This window comes from Molossus molossus, unplaced genomic scaffold, assembly GCF_014108415.1.
Source record: "Molossus molossus isolate mMolMol1 unplaced genomic scaffold, mMolMol1.p scaffold_m16_p_7, whole genome shotgun sequence".
Taxonomy (NCBI): Eukaryota; Metazoa; Chordata; class Mammalia; order Chiroptera; family Molossidae; genus Molossus; species Molossus molossus.
In genome coordinates this window covers 43,987,546-44,007,164 of record NW_023425401.1, presented here as the reverse complement: position 1 = coordinate 44,007,164, position 19,619 = coordinate 43,987,546, and the positions used below count along the sequence as shown (strand labels likewise).

General features: G+C 37.7%; 1 protein-coding gene across 3 annotated transcripts in view; it reads left to right on the top strand.

The window, feature by feature from the left end:
- Positions 1–19,619, top strand: part of MAGI2 (membrane associated guanylate kinase, WW and PDZ domain containing 2) — a 1,542,253-nt gene that overhangs the window by 1,362,813 nt on the left and 159,821 nt on the right. For 2 of the 3 annotated variants that reach the window (XM_036247106.1, XM_036247104.1), the window contains exons 11-13: positions 2,869–2,900; positions 8,849–9,038; positions 18,649–18,690. In XM_036247106.1, coding sequence (XP_036102999.1) covers positions 2,869–2,900; positions 8,849–9,038; positions 18,649–18,690 — 264 coding nt within the window. The remainder of the gene's footprint in view (positions 1–2,868; positions 2,901–8,848; positions 9,039–18,648; positions 18,691–19,619) is intronic. The other variant, XM_036247105.1, reaches the window with a different exon arrangement.

Genomic DNA, 19,619 nt, shown 5'->3' with positions numbered 1-19,619 from the left:
CTTTTTCACCCAGCTGGTATGGTTCAGTGATTGAGCATTGACCCCTGCACCAAGAGGTCACTGGTTCAATTCCTGGTCAGGGCACATGCCCAGGTTGTGGGCCCGATCCCCAATGGGGGGCATGCAGGAGGCGGTCAATCAAAGTTTTCTCTCACTGATGTTTCTCTCTCTCTCTCTCCTTTCCTCTCTCTCTAATAATCAATAAAGAAAAAATATTTTTTTAAAAAATAAAAAACTTGCCCTGGCCAGTTTGGCTCAGCGGTTAGAGCGTCGGCCTGCGGTCCGGAGAGACCCGGGTTCAGTTCCCGCTAAGGGCACGTACCTCGGTTGCAGTTTGTCCCCGGCCCTGGTTGGTCGTGCGGGTGGCAGCCACTCAATGTGTCCCTTCACGTCGATGTTTCTCTCTCTCTCTCTTCTTTCCTTTCTCTCCCTCCCACTCTATCTGTACAAAAAATGGAAAAATATCCTCGGGTGAGGATAAAAAATAAATAAATAAATAAATAAATAAATAAATAAATAAATAGCTCTTTTTCTATGAACTTGGTTTTACAAAGAGGAATGTCAGCTGTGAAAGACTTAAGAAAAAGATCTCTATATCCCTCTTCCTGTGAAGATGGGTGGTGAGAAGCCCAAAAGTAACAGTTCCAGGAAACCACGCCTATCTTGCTTCTGTGATCTATCTCCAACCAGAATGATTTCAGGAAAAAAAAAAAAGAAGAAGAAGAAGAAGAAATAAAGATTTTAAAGTCTTTATTTTGTTTGGGGGGTTTTAATGACAATTGGAATATACGAGGTTTCCTAGAGGAGCCATCCCTACAAAAAATATTGCACATTTATAATATATAGTAGTTTAACCCACACTATTACAGTATTTCTGTAGCTCTTCCAATGAAGTTGAGCAGAAAATTGAAGTTTAATCATGTAGAAAACTTGACCTTCTGGCTTAATAGGGCCAAATTGAGAATATCCAAAATAAATGTTTTCTATTCATCTTAATTTAAATGTTTATAGCATGATTGATAACTTGCCAAAGAAACACAAAGTCTCACATAAGTTATTTATATTTAAAGAAATCTATTCTGATACTGTTTCTTACTACCTAAAATTACTTGCTCCATAGCAAGCAGATTATTTTTTTTTTTTACAATGACTCAGAAAAAAGCATCTGTGGCACAACTCAGCATTAGAAATGTTCCAGAAACTGCCATAATGGGAGCAGTAAGGAAGTCCTGAGTCATGCCAATGGTCTGAGGTCGGACTGAATGAAACAGCCTTAAAAGAATGGGGAGCCAAAGTGCCTGTGATGATAGGTAGTCAAATTAAACATCCCTCTTTCCTTGTCTGATCTTGGCCAATGTCCCTGTTAGCACATTTTAGTTCTGGCACCATCACTGCAGAGGTCAGATGATTACACATGTTCTGTAGAAGAAATAATCATCTTTTAAGATAATGTCCCACGTGGAGATGAGAGCTCCGTAATAGAGGTGTCATTTTCAATACATCTGTATCAAAGTCTAAGAAACTCCCAGCTCCTAACAAATGTAAAATAGCAAATACTCAAAATCTCTTCCGGGCACTCCAGGAAGGTGATAACACAAAGAAAGTGGAGGAAGTAATTGAATGGCTTGGCATCGTGAGAATGTATACATAACATCGCTTCTCAAAGGAATGGTTGCTGGCAATTCCACAAAACAGCAAGTAAATTTTATCCTTCACAGAAAATAAAGGTTAATTGTCCAATAAGTTATCAATTTTTTCACTTTATAATTAGTGGCCAAATCATTTTTATTTTCATTTTATAGAATGAATCAAAGGTGCTTAATGTATTTATTTATCTGTAATTTTTACTCTGAGATATTTCCAAAAATGATGTGATTAAATCCTTATAATTAAATTAAACAACATTTTGAACTAAATTTGTTCTCATTAGATGGAAAGAGAGATAAGAATGTACCTCCATTATGTTTATTTTTTACTACCATTTTTTTTTAAACAAATACAATATGATAAAATAGTAATAAAAAAAAGAGAAAAGGAAATTATTCTGTCCTTTACTCTTACTTATCTTAACGGTCACTTGGATCACAGAGTCAGTACAATTACCATTCAATTTGTAATGATAGAAAAGGCTCAATAAGTTGAAAAACATGGCTTTGATTATATATGACTCATTCAATTAACTAACACTTTGAGCTGCTTCTTTATGCAAAACACTGTGCTAGCACTAAGTTGTTTGGGTAATAAAATAGATTTCTGCTCTAGAGAAGATCTCATTGGAAGAATAGTGCCATAAAAGAATAAAATCTGATTCACAATATAGGTATATACATTATTTTTCAATGAAGGCTTATTAACTGATTTTTAACTACATAAAGCAGAATTACTTATTTTTCAATTACAGTTGACATTCAATATTATCTTATATTAGTTTCAGGTGTACAGCATAGTACTTAGACATTTATATAATTTCTGTAAGTCTAGTACCCACCTGGCACCGAATACTAAGCAAAGATCCTAAAATTTAAAGTACTATATTTCCTGCCTTCCCCCGGATGCCTTCTCTCTTTTCTCTCCTCTCTTATTCTCCAGCTGAGGCTGTGCCACAGAATCCCTAAGGATGACCAATTGCCACACAGTTACTCACCTACTCTGTGCTTCAGAATCCTCAGCTGCAAATAAAGAATGTTCTTTGAATCATTAAGTATTTGACTCCTTAAAGAAAATTGTACAGCCAGGCAGAATTTTTGTGGTTATTATCGTTTGCTGTTAACTAATTTAAAGTGACTCACAGTTATTTTAATATCTTGCCACCTATAAGTGGTAGTAGGATATATTTTCAAAGTTCAAATATTGTTTTCTTTATTACAGGTTTCTTTTCTCCATGGAAAACTCCAAAACCTGTAAGTTGGAATTATTATGCTTCTTTATTTATTTCTAGTTATTATTGCAATCCCATTAAGCAAGAGTTGGTGAATTGGGTGCCCTCTAAATCTCTTCCACTTCTGAGATTCTGTGATGTCAAAACAACAGATCTCCTTGTCCCTTTGCCTTATATTTGTCCCACAAATACAAATAGCTCATCTTACTTTCCTCTAAAGGCATTGCTGCCTGTTTTTTAATAAGTATACTTACAAAATAAGCATAAACACAATTAATTTACAGTGTACTGAGAATACTTTAGACACTTTTTTCCCGTATTAGAAATACTATAGTCTTTATAACATGGAATTTTTAGAAACAATGCAAATTATAGGCCCAGAGGGTTTCACCTGCAAATTAGATATGATCCAAAAGAAATTTAGCTCTATATATTTGTGTATTTATATTCACATAACAATGTGTATAGAGCTAAATATGTATGTGTGTGAAAATATATGTATGTGTATATATATTTATTTTATATTTTCACACACACATGCTCGCAGATATATATATAATATGTATGTATATATGTATGTATATATAGAGACAATCACTCAAAGTGGTGCTGCTGAATCTTCTTTAGATATTGGTGATCTCTGCCATCACCTAACCTCTCTGGGCCTAGTTCCTTCATGAATCATCCTGTAATTTTGGTGCCGGTATAGAAGGCTGGTGGACTTTGGTAATCTTTTTGTAAGGCTTGGTTAACCAAGTTGGCTTTGCGAATAGAAATGATATTTACTTGCCATTAGATTGAAACTAGTAATTGGCTAAGTCCCAAGAGCTGGGACTGGTTTTCCAGGATCTGATTTTATGGTGTGTTAGGATACACTACCCTGGCTGGAATGTGTAAAACCCGTGACTCGAAGAGAGCTGCAGCAAAGTGATTCAAGTCCAGAAATACTCAGGGAATCATATCTTCCACCTACTTCTTTTCTTTCCTCTGACAGTAATCAGCTCTGAAGAAAGTGCCCGTAGTGTGGCCAGTGAGTAGGGAATTCTTGAGTTAATTTTATGCTTCTCCTATTTCTTTTACTGAGGGAATATTTAACTGCTTGATTTTATCATTTTAGAAATGGAGATAATATGATTTTGCACACTTTCAAGTGTAATAACTGGCTTAATTAAATAACATGTCTTGAAAATGGTTTGAAGATGGGAAAATAAAGTGTTATTGAGCCCCATAATATGCCTGAGATCCAGATTTCTCTCAGAGAGGAGGAACTGACCATGTCAGGGCTGCAGAACATCCTCACCAAGCATGTCCTCATTTTGGATATGGCTCATTTGGGCCACAGAGAATATCAGATGGGAAAACCAGACCTATTGGGCTTAGTAACTCTCTTAATGATTATGTGATTTTGAAAAGACGTATTTAAAAACGTTTGAAATGAAATTTGTTTTATCTTGGCCAGAATCTAAATAATCTCTACCTTTCATCACCAAACTTAAATCTGTATTCTGTGGTTATACATACCTTTATCTAATTTAACAAGGAAATTTGTAACCTCAACATGGTACGACAATTATGCAATTTAGTGATTTTCTTATATGTACCCCATTTATACAAATTAATGCCATTTGGCACAATTACAGCATTTGCTGTCATTAAGTAATTGTGTCCATAGTTAATAATTTTAAAAAAAGGTTTTTTAGAGCTTAATTTACAATTAATCCTGAACCCGTGCACCCATGCAAAAGTTAAAGCCTGGACTTCCAGTCCCAGGCTGAATGAAGATAGATGGCTGTTGATTTTGTCTGCTCCATGTAGCTGTCAGAAATTCTTTAGACTAAGGACTATAGTAACGGGTAGTATGGTATGTGATTTAGGGTGTAGGACCTAAAGGCATTCTGCCTGGGTTCAAATTTTGCTTCTAGCAGACCTACAAAGTGCTGCTTAAGTTCACAGTATCTCAAGTTCTACATCTGTAAAATGGGGATAATACTGATACCCCATTCATACAGTTGTTGTGAATTTTATGAGTTAATCTATGTAGGTTGCTTAAAACAGAGCCTCTACATGTTGAGCTCTAAGTATGATTACTGTTACCCTAGAGAGTGGACTCTTTATGTATAAACTCAATAAATCACTTTATAAAAAAACATAGCTTGCTAAACTATTAATTTAACCAAATAAATATATACTCACAGTATATGGATTTATACATTCTCTCCTCCTCCTGGTCCTGTGTCACTTCCTGACCTTCTTCTGCCCTACTGACCCACATCTTAAGCCAATCCACATCAAGACAGTCACTTCCCATTGAACAAGTAATACATTCACTGTAGTGAATACTCACTCTCTTTATTTGGAAGTGATCCAAGTTTATTCTTCATGTACAAAATCAAGCCAAATGCCTTCATCTCTCATCCCTGCCCTAAAATAGTGAGCAGGTATGTTTAGACTACCCCAGCTTCTATAGGAAGCAAACAGTTTCTAAAGAGAGTGTTTTATGAGGTTTTGAGGGAAGACCTACATTTACTCACAAGCCCTCTCCTCCCAGTTTGCACCCTAGAATTAGAAGGTAGGGCTTAAAAAATTAACCATACCATGATTGGGTGTTTCTGTTTTACTGTTTGATGCCCTGTTGTAGACTGTATGTTTACTCTGTTCACTGATATTTAGGTAACTGCCCTCTCATAGTCAGGCATTTATTCATTCACCAAGGCCAACAGAGATAAAAGCCTTCTCCCAGATTTGTTTCCATTTTTCCTTACTCTAGTGAGATGTTTATAAATATCAGCCTTTGTATGGACACCATGAGGATTGGACAAGGCCCATTCAGAAGCCTTGTTGAGAGGAAACCTGGCCAATATCACAACTCTAGACAGGTCACTGACAGGAAGATCAAGTGAGGCCCATGACCTGGACAAGGGAACAGATCAGAATCTAAGTTCATGAAGGTTGAGAGGAACAAGTGAGCACAGAGTCCCATCTGGAAAGTGAAAGTCCAGAGGCCAGGTTATCTAAGAAAGAAGGGAGAAGTCAACAGAAGAAATCCTTCAAAACGTACTGTTCAATCAGCACCACAGCCGCAGTGAGCACAAGATGACCTCTGATCCCAGGGCAGTGGCTTGCTTTGTGATCTTCTGAGTGGGAGCCAACAAATAACTCAGTTTGGGGCTTGGGTTGTAGGACTGTGAATGCTGTTTCATTAATTTCATGGACATGGTGATTTTCTGCTCTGCAGTCTTTTAAGAAACCCTGGCAGAGTGACTTGAGAGTTGATGAATGTCACAGTAAGATGTTGTGAATGCTTTACTAAGCATGAACTGGACTTTTGACTAATCCCCCCATCTCTGTGCTAACAAAATTGTAGAATTTGTCAATCTGCCACAGAAACTTTCCCAAACAGTGCCTAAAGCATTATTTGTTCTGTAGTTTTAAGAATTTTTTTACAAGTGCTAATATTTCACCTGAAGCATGTTTACTCCAATGACTGTACATGAACAATACATATACTAGCAAGACCTCTGTGGGTATCAAATAACTGTGACTGAAATATGGGAGAAATAACTAGAGTTATTGCATCTCTGTGATGACAAGTGGGATATAACAGCTACTCAGACCATGTTTCTAATTTATTTACTTTTTAGAATTTAGTATCTTATATTTAGGAATTAGGTGGGTGAAGTCACAGCCAGAAATGCATCCATGTAGTGCCTAAGGTCAAAGTGAAAAATAAAAAAGAGTACACCTTTAGCCACAAATGTGCTTCTAATCATAGCAAAGATACCCAGAATGGATGACCGAAGGAACCCAGAATGGCTTCCTAAATGAATTTAGCTATCAAATGAATCATGAAGTATAGATTTAAAGACTTTCACTAAATGGGGGTAAAAGGCAGAAAATTAGCTAAAACTCCAAGCAAACTTACCAATTACTCTTCTCAATGTATTATTATATTAAAAAGCATTTAATTATATATGGTTCTGACCCGGGATCTGCTACTGACAGCTACTAGACCTCTTTGCACTCCTAGAGATTATGTTTAATATTAGGGAATTGAACTTGACTAAGGGTTTTCCATCCATGTTAGCTATAGAACCTTTGTTTAAATGAAATCTTTGTCAGTGGCACATATAGAAAACAAATGAAAATGAAGCCAGCTGTCTTAGTCCCTACAGACTAAGAGACACAACATTTAGATCATAGCACCAATCTTATTTAAAGGCGTGTCGGTCATCCATTTCTTTCCTGATTTGCCAGTTCATCTGACCCCTGCCATAGTCTGAGGTAGGTGAGCAGGTCACAGAGACCTTTTTATTACACAGTGACCTGTACAGTACATGATATCTCATATCCCCTCCATCTTTAAAATATTTATCACTGATAGTTGAGAGCTGGCATCAAAGCCCTGACCAAAATATAGCCAGCATGAAAATAAAAACAAGACTGTACAGTAGGAGACAGAAATGTATAATTCTATCAAGCTTAAAATAGTGTGTATGAAGACTGGTTTTAGAAAAAAAGAACAAGTAGCCATTTTTTTAAATGATTTCATTCATTCACTAAACATTTTCTGACTTACTATGTGTTGGTAATACAATGAGACAGTCTGCAGCCCCTGCTGCCTCTGTCCCCAGCATGATCTGTTGGAGGAGACTTGCAGTTACAGTTGGGTGTAATGAGTGGTGAGAGGGTAGGAGAGGGTGCTGTGGGAACACCCAGGAGAAACATGTAACCAGATCAGGAATGGTCAATGAACACCTTCTATAAGAGGAAATGCCTCATCTGAATCTAATAGCCAGGTCAAATGAGAAAGGGATATGGAAGAGCAGAAAGTGGGTAAACTTTGCAGGTAGAAAGAGAAATTAAGAAAATATGCAAAAATTCACGGGCAGGAGAGAACTGGATGGATCCTAAGGAATGAGAGAGACCATCAGCAGATACAAGAAAAGTAGCAGAATCTGGATAATGGGGAGCCCCTGATGTCCCACTAGGGAGTTCAGCCTTTCTCCTGAGGACCATGCTGACCCAATGCAGAATTTTTGGCAAGAGAGTAACCTAATCTATTTTTTGCACAAAGCAGATTTATTCAAAGCAGAAAAGTAGAAGGTAAGTTTGAATGAGGAGTCCGTCGATCACTGAATGAAGGTGAAGTTGGTGGTGCTAATAGGTAATCTCTGTGAACCTGGCTTTTTCCTTGATAAAAGGACGTTAGTCCCTCCTTTATCTACCTCACAAGGCTGTAGTGAGGCTCACAGAAGAGAATGTATGTGAAAGGACATGGTAAAATGGCAACTGTCCCATAGACTTTTAATAAATTAAGGTGGTAGCAACAGCAGCAGTAGTATTTTGGGGGAGAAACCACCGGATCAGCAGTAAATGAGGCTTCATAAAAGACTTTAAACAATTCGTAAATCCCAGATGGTTGTATCACTACTTACAAACTCTAAGGACAGTGATTGAATATTCAAGTATAAGAGACTTTTGGGATACGTATTGGTGTCAAACAAAGCATGTGCAGACTACTTCATCTTACTCTGTTTCAGTAAAAACAGTGTCATGTATTGGGACCATATTAGAAAAGGAATAATTTCATACGCTTCTAAGTACTTACACATGAATTATCTTGAGAAACATGTTACCTTTATTTTATGGGGAAAAATTAAAGTTAGACAGATTAAGTGATTTGCTGAAAAATTTCAGCCTATGGATGACAAGGTTATATAAGTTAAGTTTACATTCGAAATTCAGTCACCATTCGTATTTATAACAGTCTATGGTACTTTATTATATAAACATAGAATCCTCTCTCTCAAGCACTTACACCAAAGTCTTAAAATGTTTCATGGAGAAAAAAAAAAAAAATGTCCACAGGGCAAGAAAGTTTACCTTAAAGGTGAGGACTGTGGTATGTGACAAAGAAAACAGCAAGAAATAACTTGTCAGTCATTCTCGCTATTCTTTTTCACTCGCCAGATCATGGACCGATGGGAGAATCAAGGCAGTCCCCAGACGAGTTTATCTGCTCCGGCCATACCGCAGAACCTGCCCTTCCCACCCGCCCTTCACAGGAGTTCCTTTCCTGACTCAACAGAGGCCTTTGACCCAAGGAAGCCTGACCCATATGAGCTCTACGAGAAATCTAGAGCCATTTATGAAAGTAGGCGTAAGTGAAAGCCACATAAAACAAGGGTTACATTAGTAACAGATGAAGTCCTGTCACGAGTTATATTAAGGCTGAAATGATCTGGTGTGATTTTATATTCTGAGATTCAAAAAGTGTCTCAAAAGTGAAGCCAGCTGATCTAAACTTTTCTTTACAAAAAGAAAGTCTGTCAACTCTAATAAAAGCTTATAAATGTTATTTACTACTTTTCCCCCACTGCCCCTGAGGAAAATCAGTAATGTGTTTGGGATGGGGGAGGGGGCAAAGGAGGTTGCTAGTTCTGTCAACAAATAATAAGAAATGCTTGGAATTTTATGTTTAATCTGATATTTTTAAATTTTTTTCTTTATTGATTTTAGAGAGAGAAGAAGGGAGAGAGAGATAGAAACATTGAAGAGAAAGAACATCGATTGGCCACTTCCTGCATGCCCCCCACTGGGGATTGGGCCCACAACCTGGGCATGTGCCCGGACTGGGAATCGAAACAGCAACCTCTTGGTACATGGGCCGATGCTCAACCACTGAGTCACACCGGCCGGGTTGTTAAATCTGATCTTGAGTCTAAAGTTTAGATTTTTCTTACAGCCTTGAACACAGGCACTGAGAATTTAGGCTGGGCGTGAGTGTTAGCCAAGTCCTTTCATTGCATTGCATAGTCATGAAAGTAACGGTCCAAAAGTAGCCCAGAGCCAAGTGCCAGTCATTTGTACCAGAAGCTCCTTCTCTCATTTAATGCAGAGGGAACCATTTAAAAGTTTAGTCATAAAATAAAATATCATGTGTGTACCTGTCATCCTATTTGAAGGTCCTCTAAAATTATTTCATTGAGCCCTGGCCGGTTTGGCTCAGCGGTTAGAGCGTCGGCCTGCAGTCCTGAGAGACCCGGGTTCGGTTCCCGCTAAGGGCGCGTACCTCAGTTGCAGTTTGTCCCTGGCCCTGGTCGGTTGTGCGGGTGGCAGCCACTCGATGTGTCCCTTTCACATCGATGTTTCTCTCTCTCTCTCTCTCTCTCTCTCTCTCTCTCTCTCTTCCTCTCTCTCCCTCCCACTCTACCTGAACAAAAAATGGAAAAATGTCCTCGGGTGAGGATAAAAAAAAAAAATTATTTCATTGAACTTGATAAATACTAGACAACAAAAATTATTTTTGTTGTTTTTGTTTTTTATCCTCACCCGAGGACATTTTTCCATTTTTTGTACAGATAGAGTGGGAGGGAAAGAGAGGAAGAGGAAGAGAGAGAAACATCGATGTGAAAGGGACACATCGAGTGGCTGCCACCCGCACGACCAACCAGGGCCGGGGACAAACTGCAACCGAGGTACATGCCCTTAGCGGGAACCGAACCCGGGTCTCTCCGGACCGCAGGTGGACGCTCCAACCGCTGAGCCAAACCGGCCAGGGCCTAGACAACAAAAGTTTTTAACATTGCGTATATATTCATTGTGCCTCTTTCCACCATCTAGCCGGTCATCTCTGCCAAATGTTAGAGGACAGGAATCTGAACAGCATGAATGTATAATCTGTGAGGGAAATACATACTAGAGTATGAGCCTGAGTAAATGGATCAAGAAACCTAGCCTAGTGAGAAGGGTTTGGTCCCTGGCGCTCTCATTTATGGTCTACTGATTTCCTTTGATGGGTGTCCCACCAGTGTCTGTTTTCTAACTTTATCACTGAAGCATGAATAGCAAGTTTTAAATTGTGTACAATCTCGGAGGACCTCAAATCTGCTTTCTCTTTAATGAGCATGGGGGCCGAGAATTATGCACCCAGCTGGTTTGGGGAAAAACAGAATTATACCTTTTCCCCATCCTCGTCACCTTTTTGTGAAAGTAATTTTGGGGGATAAAATAATTAGGACAGCAGGCCATTGAGAAATTATTTTCATCAAAATTTTTTAAATAATCGACTATGGATTTCATTCTTCTTTTGGATAAACAACTGAAATGTCTTTAAAGGGGTGTATAGTTAGAATGACTTCGCTAGTGATAGAATAAGAATAAAGTAGTCATTTTTAACTAGATATTATAAATTCAGGATAGTAATGTTCATTAAACTGAAAAAAATTGAAAATATTTTAGCACAGTTCTTAATACCTTTTATGCTTCAATAACCACAAGTATTCATTGAATACCTTACTCTCGGCACTATGGGGAGATCTAAAAAATGAGTAATATGCCTGGCTCTCACAGATTTGTGGATATAAGAATATAGGTAAAGAAAAGGAGATCAAGACACAGTAGAAGTTCTAACATGGAAGATGGAAACACACTGAAGAATTAAAATCTCATCCTCGCACCCTTAGCTTGTTTCGTTTTTTTTTACTCCTCACACAAGAACATTCTTTTATTGATTTTGGGGAGAGAAGAAGGAAGAGGGAGAGAGAGAGATAATAATCGATGTGAGAGAAGCATGGACTGCTTGCCTCCTGTACACGCCCTGTCCAGGGATAGAACCCACAACCTGGGTATGTGCCCTGACCGAGCATCAAACCCATGACCTTTTGGTGACCAGGATGATGCCCCACACAACTGAGACACACTGGCCAGGGCTGTTTGGTTTTTATTACATTTAGGAGGCATTTAGAGATGCCTTCTTCTGTTTGTGTCCCTTCATCAGTCATTTGCTCCCATCCCTTTGCAGCTTCCTAACCAATGCAAAGCTTTATTATTCAGGGCAAGGGCAGTGTTGGTATTCATTCCATCTTCTTTTTAAGTGCCCTCATTTTCCGGGCAGGAATTGTCATGACCTTCTCTTCAACCCAGCAAGAATTCTGATTTCTTTATCTAGCCACTGCAAAGCTGTTTCTGTTCAGTGCCTTTCCGCTCTCACCTGTAACAAATCAAGCAAACCAATCCACCTTTACTTGCCCTAACTTTCTTTTCCAGCTTCCTCTGGGAGCACTTTATCCCCTTTGGCTCAGCAGCCACACCAACAACAAACATCCTGATTCCCCACCTGTCCCCTCCGCCCCCCTCAGCGCTCCTCACATGTCGCTGCTGCTGCCACTGCGATCATGCCCCCCTTTCTGTTTTCATCAGCTCTCTCTAATGGTTTCTAAGGTCACGGCAATGTTTGCAGGGTCACAATTCTTAGGAAGCCAAAAGAAGGTGAGCTCATTTTCTTTCCCATCCTTTTCTCGTGTTATTTCAAAACACTAAATGGATTGTGACTGAAACACAGAAATCATGCCCAGGTAAGAAATCTTTACCCTGAAGATGAAGGAAATGGAAAACGCGTGGGGCCACTTCTAGTGTCTGGAGAGCTGATCTGCTCGCTCTGCGTGTACGGACGTGGGAGTGTCTTAAAAGAACAAATCTGCCCTTTGGCCTCCATATACTTCAGGTTTCCAACTATGAAAAAGTTTCATTCTCTCATTTAAATTTTTAGAAAAATACCCCCAAAATATTTTTTAATGAATACGGGAAAGCTCATTCTATTTGGTTTGTGTTTTTAGTGATCATGAAATGTGTGCATCCAAACAAAAGGCCCATATTCAAATAGGTTTGTTTTTTTAGTGATCATGAAATGTATGCATCCAAACAAAAGGCCCATATTCAAACTTTTTATTGTGAACCACCCCCCTTGTCATTCCTTTGAATCACATGCACAATATTTAGGTTTGGATCTATTTATTCCCGTGTCCCTGAACTTTTCTTCTGAGAGCAAAAGCAGTGGGACCAGGGAGAGAACGGAAGGGAATCCTGACCATCCTGTCTGAACTAAGCCCTTTGAGGTTTTCCCTGGTCTACAGCAGTCTCACGGGATCCTCCTTCACAACCGGTCTAAAACAAAAGGGACTTTTCGTATTCACATTCAAAACTAGGTTGCATTAACCGAAGCAAGGAGGTGCCTCCACCCACAAGCCTCTGCTGTGCTGAGCTACAGAACGTTTGTCGTATCGCGGCTGCCGAGAAGTATTTGGATTCAAGTCACCAGTCCCCTGCAAATGATGGAAATTTATCAAGTGATGTAAATGCTGCTGTGCCTCATTTGGCTCATAATTAGATTATGCTGACATTTTAATGTGAAGGCACAGGACATCTTAATAAAAATTTATTTCTAGGGGGAAATGTAGAGATTTTAAACAAACAAAGGCAACCATAGGATACTGGTATCACATGAAACAGGACATGACAGGTCCATGCTTATAGAGGAAAGCTAGAAATAACTCCTGTCTTCATGAGACCTTCTTATGGCGAGGTAGGACTGAAGAAGGAGAAGAAAGATTCTCCACCTGACAGGGAAGGCCATGCCTCTGATTTCATAGTATCAGGCAGAGTGCCCAAAGGTGACTCCTCCAGGCTCCACATCAATCAACATGAATGTATGAAACACTCAGTGTGTGTCTAAAACTCTACTAGGCACTCCATGGGAGAAAAGCCATGAGAAAGAATCTCTGCTCATACAAAGCTCACAGTGAAATTACGGAGACAAAGGAAAACAATTTATAATGAGACTCATTATGCAACACAGCAAATAATATCAGTATTTTAGCATGTGAAATTGTGCAGTAAATACAGGCAGTGCTTTCAATACAGTTAGACAATTAGACCAATAGTTTCTCGTTCCATGTGCAAAACTGATATTTAATCCAGGGAATGTCTGTGTTAAATATCTTTTAATTATCAAAAATCTAATTAGTCCTTATTGGAGAACTCTGTGCAAAAAGAATTTCTTTTCTCCCAATTTAATTCCATATACATAAAAGAAGAATTGTACCCTCAAAAAAATCCCAAAAGAAGTTTTGACCAATGGGGTTTCTGGGATTTTGTGTTAATTATTTAAGCAGTGACCCTCTGTCATTACCAGCAATTTCCAGAAAAAAACAAAAATCTCTGACCCCCTTCTCTACTCAAGCTTTTAGATAAACGTCACTTTTCTCTGGGGTTAGCCTCTGTTGATAATTGACTTCTTGCTGTCCCCATTACTTACATTTTTTAAAATTGAAAGCAAAGGAAAAAACTCCCCTCTGAGTAGGGGATAAGCCATGCTATTTTTTACTTCTACCTCCTCTGTCCTTTCCCCAAGCATCTAATGAAAGAAGGACTTTAATTTTCTCTACAATCACAAGAGGACGGGCTTTCATTGTCTTGGTTTGTATGCCGACATTCTGAATGTCGGACTATGTAAACCATTTCTAAAGACCCTCACCACTTTCCCCTCGACCTCCTCCTGCCGTCCTTTCTCTCTGCGATTGCATCATCGCTTCAACCACGAGTTTCTGATACGACAAACATTTTTATAATGGCCTCCTTACCCATGAGACTCCCTGAGGTGACTGTACAGGCCAGTTTGCCTGGAACAGTCCTGCCCTGTGTTGTCCTGGCATAATTATTAATAGCTCCCCTTTCACTCGCCAGGTTGTCCTCATTTGAATGATAGATGATATGGCTTCTGTTTACCACATCATCTATTAAAGAAATAGACATCATTACTGTCTAAGAAAAGTATATATCTCAATGTATAAACCATAAATAAAAATTGTAATACCTACTCAGATAAATAATTTCTTCCAAGTTACTTTATTTGGTGGACTGAATTTTTGCCCACACATGTTTGATCCCTATTTTGAAGTAAAAGACTTATGTAGTGGCTTGTCTTAGTAGCCAAACTTCCAGTCAACTCCCTCCATATCTAAAAAATTGTACATATGTACAAATCTAGAGCATAGCAAATTAAGTAGAAAAAATAGGAAGCAAGGCTCATGCATTCAAGTTCTATGTCATGAACTTATTCTTATCACAGAGAGTCAGTCAGATTCAACATCCCAATAATCACAGGACCAAAAAGGAGTTAATTTTGTCTGTCTTGCTGACCGTAGGAAAGATCATGCTTACATAGCTGCAGATAGCTGTCATGACTCCTCTCTTTATTGCCAAGTAAAGCAATACAAAGTGCTCGCCAAAAAAATGACTTTGGAATCTTGCAAAATAAAGTTTTGATCATGCTAACAAAATTGGTTTAGGATTAAGGACCTTGTTCAGTTGCTTCAGTTTTCTTTAAGCCAGACTTATTCTAAAGGTTTGTCTTAGCATCCTCAGCTCCTGCGGCCATTTCTCGGGCATACTCCTCACTGCAGCCTCAGAAGCTGGAGCAGACAAGCAGATGAAAACAAAAAAAGACAAAGAACAATCGCTGTTCCCTGAAACTATCCCCTCATGGTTCTGTACCTCAGCATGAACCCAAGCTGAACTGTGATCCAAGTTGTCCACACATTTTTCTCTTCACATTGTACCTTCATTATTATAAATAATTTACGAGGTCCATACTCCTCTGCAGTAAGACATCATTCATATGTAAATCATAAAAATGTCAGGGATCTGTATGGTATAATGTGCCTTATAGTATAACCTCTTTGAAGTAGAAATTCCTCTGGAATTTCTTCAAAAAGAAAACAATTAGTTTTTTCTTTCCATAAATTAGGAAACACCCCATACTAGGCAGTATGTATCACACCAAAGGTAGCAATCTAAAGTAACCACAGGCCATTAAAGAGCATAATGGAGGAGCAAACTTTTTTATTGCTATACTTGACATGAAATTATAATTTGTAGCTGATCAAAAATGGACAGTTGTGCTTTTCACAGCTATGGTTTTTTCCTGATTTTTTGTTGTTCATTGTTCATTGTGGAATTCTAACATTGTTCAGTATTGTAATGCACATATAATTCATGGCTAATCACAAATGGATAGTTGTATTTCTGAACTATCAGTTTTTCTGCCGCCCTTTCCTTGTTATTACTGAGCAAGGGTTGCAGTTTGCACTCTAACTCATACTAACAACAGAACCACTTGGAAATGTAAGTGTACGAATACTGTCTGCATGGCTGGTGTGGCTTAGTGGTTGAGCATCAACCCATGCACCAAGAGGCTGCTGATTTGATTCCCGGTCAGGACACATGCCCAGGTTGTGGGCCAAATCCCCAGTGGGAGCATGTGGGAGCATGTGGGAGGTGGCCAATCGCTCTCTCTCATCGATGTTTCTATCTCTCTCTTCGTCTTTCTCTCTCTCTCTCAAATTAATAAAGAAAGAAAAAAAATTTTAAAAAAAGATTTAGCCAAGCTACAGACAACCCTCCCCCTCTAAAAAAAAAAAAGAATACTACCCACCACAGCACAGCACTGGAAACGCTAAGTGGGAACTAATGGTGGGAGCCTCGTGGCACCAGGTAGAGAGGCACAAGATGCAGTGTTCAGCACCAGAGCTCCGAATCCTGTTCAAGCGCTTCTGCTTGAGCCGACCTGTCTCCAGTCCCCTTTTCCTCTGTGATTAAATACCCAGTACAGTCAATCTGGACTTATCTATAGGTTTAGAAAGATGTTGATAAGTTTATGGATGCCATAACTAGTAAGTGATAATGGAAGGCCACCTGATCTTCCTAGAGAACATCTTCACGTCTGAACACTGCTAGACCAAGCCCTGCCTCTTCTACGCAGACATTGCTGGTGTCTAATGGCCTTAGAGGACCACCCACAAATGCTCTCTGGAGTGCTATAGAAATATTAAAATAAGGTGACATATAAATGCTAAGACAGTTTACCAGTGACTTTAGCATGAGAATCATAAAAAAACTAGAAAAAAACTAATAATATTATCATTTAAAAGGTCTTCAACTATACTATGAAGGTTAATTTCCTGTACCTTTTTTCCATGGGAAAATCATTATTGCTCTCTTTAGTATAATTTATATTGTGGTTAGATCTATGAAAAAAAAATCACCTTTCAAATATATCACATTATGTGTCATTTTACAGTTATAATATATTGATAAAGAAGATAGTAAATTCAGTTAAGCTGTCTTTGCCATTTTTAATATGTAGATTTTAATTTGGCAATCTAATTTCAAAAATAATATTTTCAGGTAACTTTATAAATAACTATGGTAATATTTATATTTCTACCAAGTTCCTTTTAATAAAGAAAATTACCATGATAGGAGCTAAGTAATAAATAGGTAGTGGAATAAAAGTTGGGTTGGGGACACATTTTTCACATGTATTTTAGAAATTAGATCCAATCCAGTAGCTTATAAATTTATTTCATTTAGTGTTTAAAACTTAATGTTCCTGGAATCAGACAGAGGATAATGGAAGGGGGTGTAATGTGACAAGTAAACTCTAAAATCAGTCCTTGATTGAAAGTTATTTAGTATGTCAAAGCATTTCGTTGGTAGCACAAGTTGACGATGTAACCAAAAGTACTTTCATGAATAAATATGAGACCGTCAGGGCTGCAGTAAACTCTGTGTAATTGCTGAATGACAAGTAGGTCCTAGTGAGATTATGATAATATAAAATGTCAGTTTTACAACTAATGGAAGTACTTAATGATAGCAGTCTCTATTCCTTCTGATACAGCTCTCTTTTTGATGAAAGTATATTTCTCAATTCATAATCCTAAGCAGTCACACTAAACATTTAGGTTTAAAAAAAACAAAAAAAAATTCTGCTAGAAAACTAATTTGCCTTTACTGTGAAAACATGATTGCCTGGCAGGTATGGTCATCCTGCCTGCAGTGAGTGTGAGTGAGGCTGTGCAGTGCACAGTGGGGAACTCAGAGGCCTTCGATCCTATGCCTGATCATCGCCCTCAAAGGGCTTCTCTTTGCATTTTCATTGTTGAATAGTGTAGAACTCTGAAATAAACAAAGCTCAATTAGAAAGTAATCAGAATTTGGTCTTAATTTTTCAAATTTAATGATATAATATTAGTGCTTCATATATATATATTTCATAGTGCTTTCTAATATTTTATACTCATGTTCATGAATTTATATGTAGTATAGATTATATCATAATTCTCATGAATGATCTCTATTGATAAAATAAATCAATTTAACTTTGTTGCATATCCATAACTTCAATTATCTAGAGTAAGTATCAAAATATTTGAACTGGTGTACATAAATCAATACAATCATTGATTGAATTTTTTCACTTTTCATTATAATACATATTTGATGACACAATATCATAACATGACTTTTAAAAACCTGTACTTGTTGTGTATATTTTGGATTCTGGATTGACTTGACATTCAAATAAGCATTCTTAAAATGATAACCAAAGGTTAGTATTTGGAAATAGTGATCTTTTTTTCTTTTTTTTTTTTTTATCCTCACCCAGGATATCTTTCTATTTTTTTGTTCAGGTAGAGTGGGAGGGAGAGAGAGAGAAACATCGATGTGAAAGGGACACATCGAGTGGCTGCCACCCGCACAACCGACCAGGGCCGGGGACAAACTGCAACTGAGGTACATGCCCTTAGTGGGAACCGAACCCGGGTCTCTCCGGACCGCAGGCCGAAGCTCTAACCGCTGAGCCAAACCGGCCAGGGCGGAAATAGTGATCTTTTTTTCAGTCTGATCTAAAGGAATTCAGATTTTTCTATTTTACATGCATGTGAAAGAGATACCTTTATAAATATGTTCATATACAAAAAACAGTAAGTCTGCCCACTAACTTTCATAGATTTCAGAGAAAACAAATAATCATTAAACGTGAGCATAAATTGGGGGTGAATTATAAAAGCAACAAAAAGATAGTAAAGATGAATTTTAAAATTCCATAAATGAATTTCAATATTATTCCCCATTTTTCCATCCAGAACAAGTGCCACCAAGGACCAGTTTTCGAATGGATTCTTCTGGCAAGTATCCTTCAGTTCTCACAGTGCTGTGAATGGTCTTCCATCTTGTGTAACAAATCATTCTTCTGAGTAGTCTCAGTGAATGAGTATGTAATCACTGCACTAATTTCATTCATCCGCATATGCATGTATTTAAGATAGAAAGCAAGTCTCATCAAGGTGGGCCTAAATGGCTGCCAAGGAAAAAAGATACAGTCATATTTATTCATTTCTTTCATAAAATGCTTTAGTAAAAGACTAGATTAAAAACCAGGTGACAAGGAAACCACCAGACTGACTAGATCCATGCTGTTCAGTACAGTGGCTTCTAGCCACATGTGGCTTCTGGACACTTGAGGTGTGTCTACTCTGACTTACGATATACTGTAAGATATGTGTAAAGTCTATGCTAGATTTCAAATACAGTACAAAAAACAGAAATGTATGATATCTCGTTAATTATTTTATATTGATTAATGCTTAAATGCTTATATTTTTAATATATTAGGTTTAAAATATATTATTAAAATTTCTGTACCTGTTTTATATTGCTTTTTAAAAATATGGCTATTAGAAAAATTTTAATTACTTTAGATTACATTTTATTTATATTGGACATTCCTGGTCTAGATGCATATAAATAAGAAGCTAGAGTATTTAAAGAGATTTGCTATTTAGACATTTCCAAAGAAGTTATTATAAATTTTGCTAAAATGGAATGAAATTGTTTTCACATCAATTAAATATCCATATCAATTAATTTTATTCAACCATGCCAATTATAAAAGCCATATCTTAATAATTTTTAGGTTAGAATAGAATATTATTATTTCAGGTTTAAGAGCTGTTAGTAATAATTAATTTACTTAAAAGGAAAGAAAATTGACCTAATCATTCTGAAACTACTTAGCAGTCTTTGTTTAGGCTAAAATATTTAATGGTATTATGGA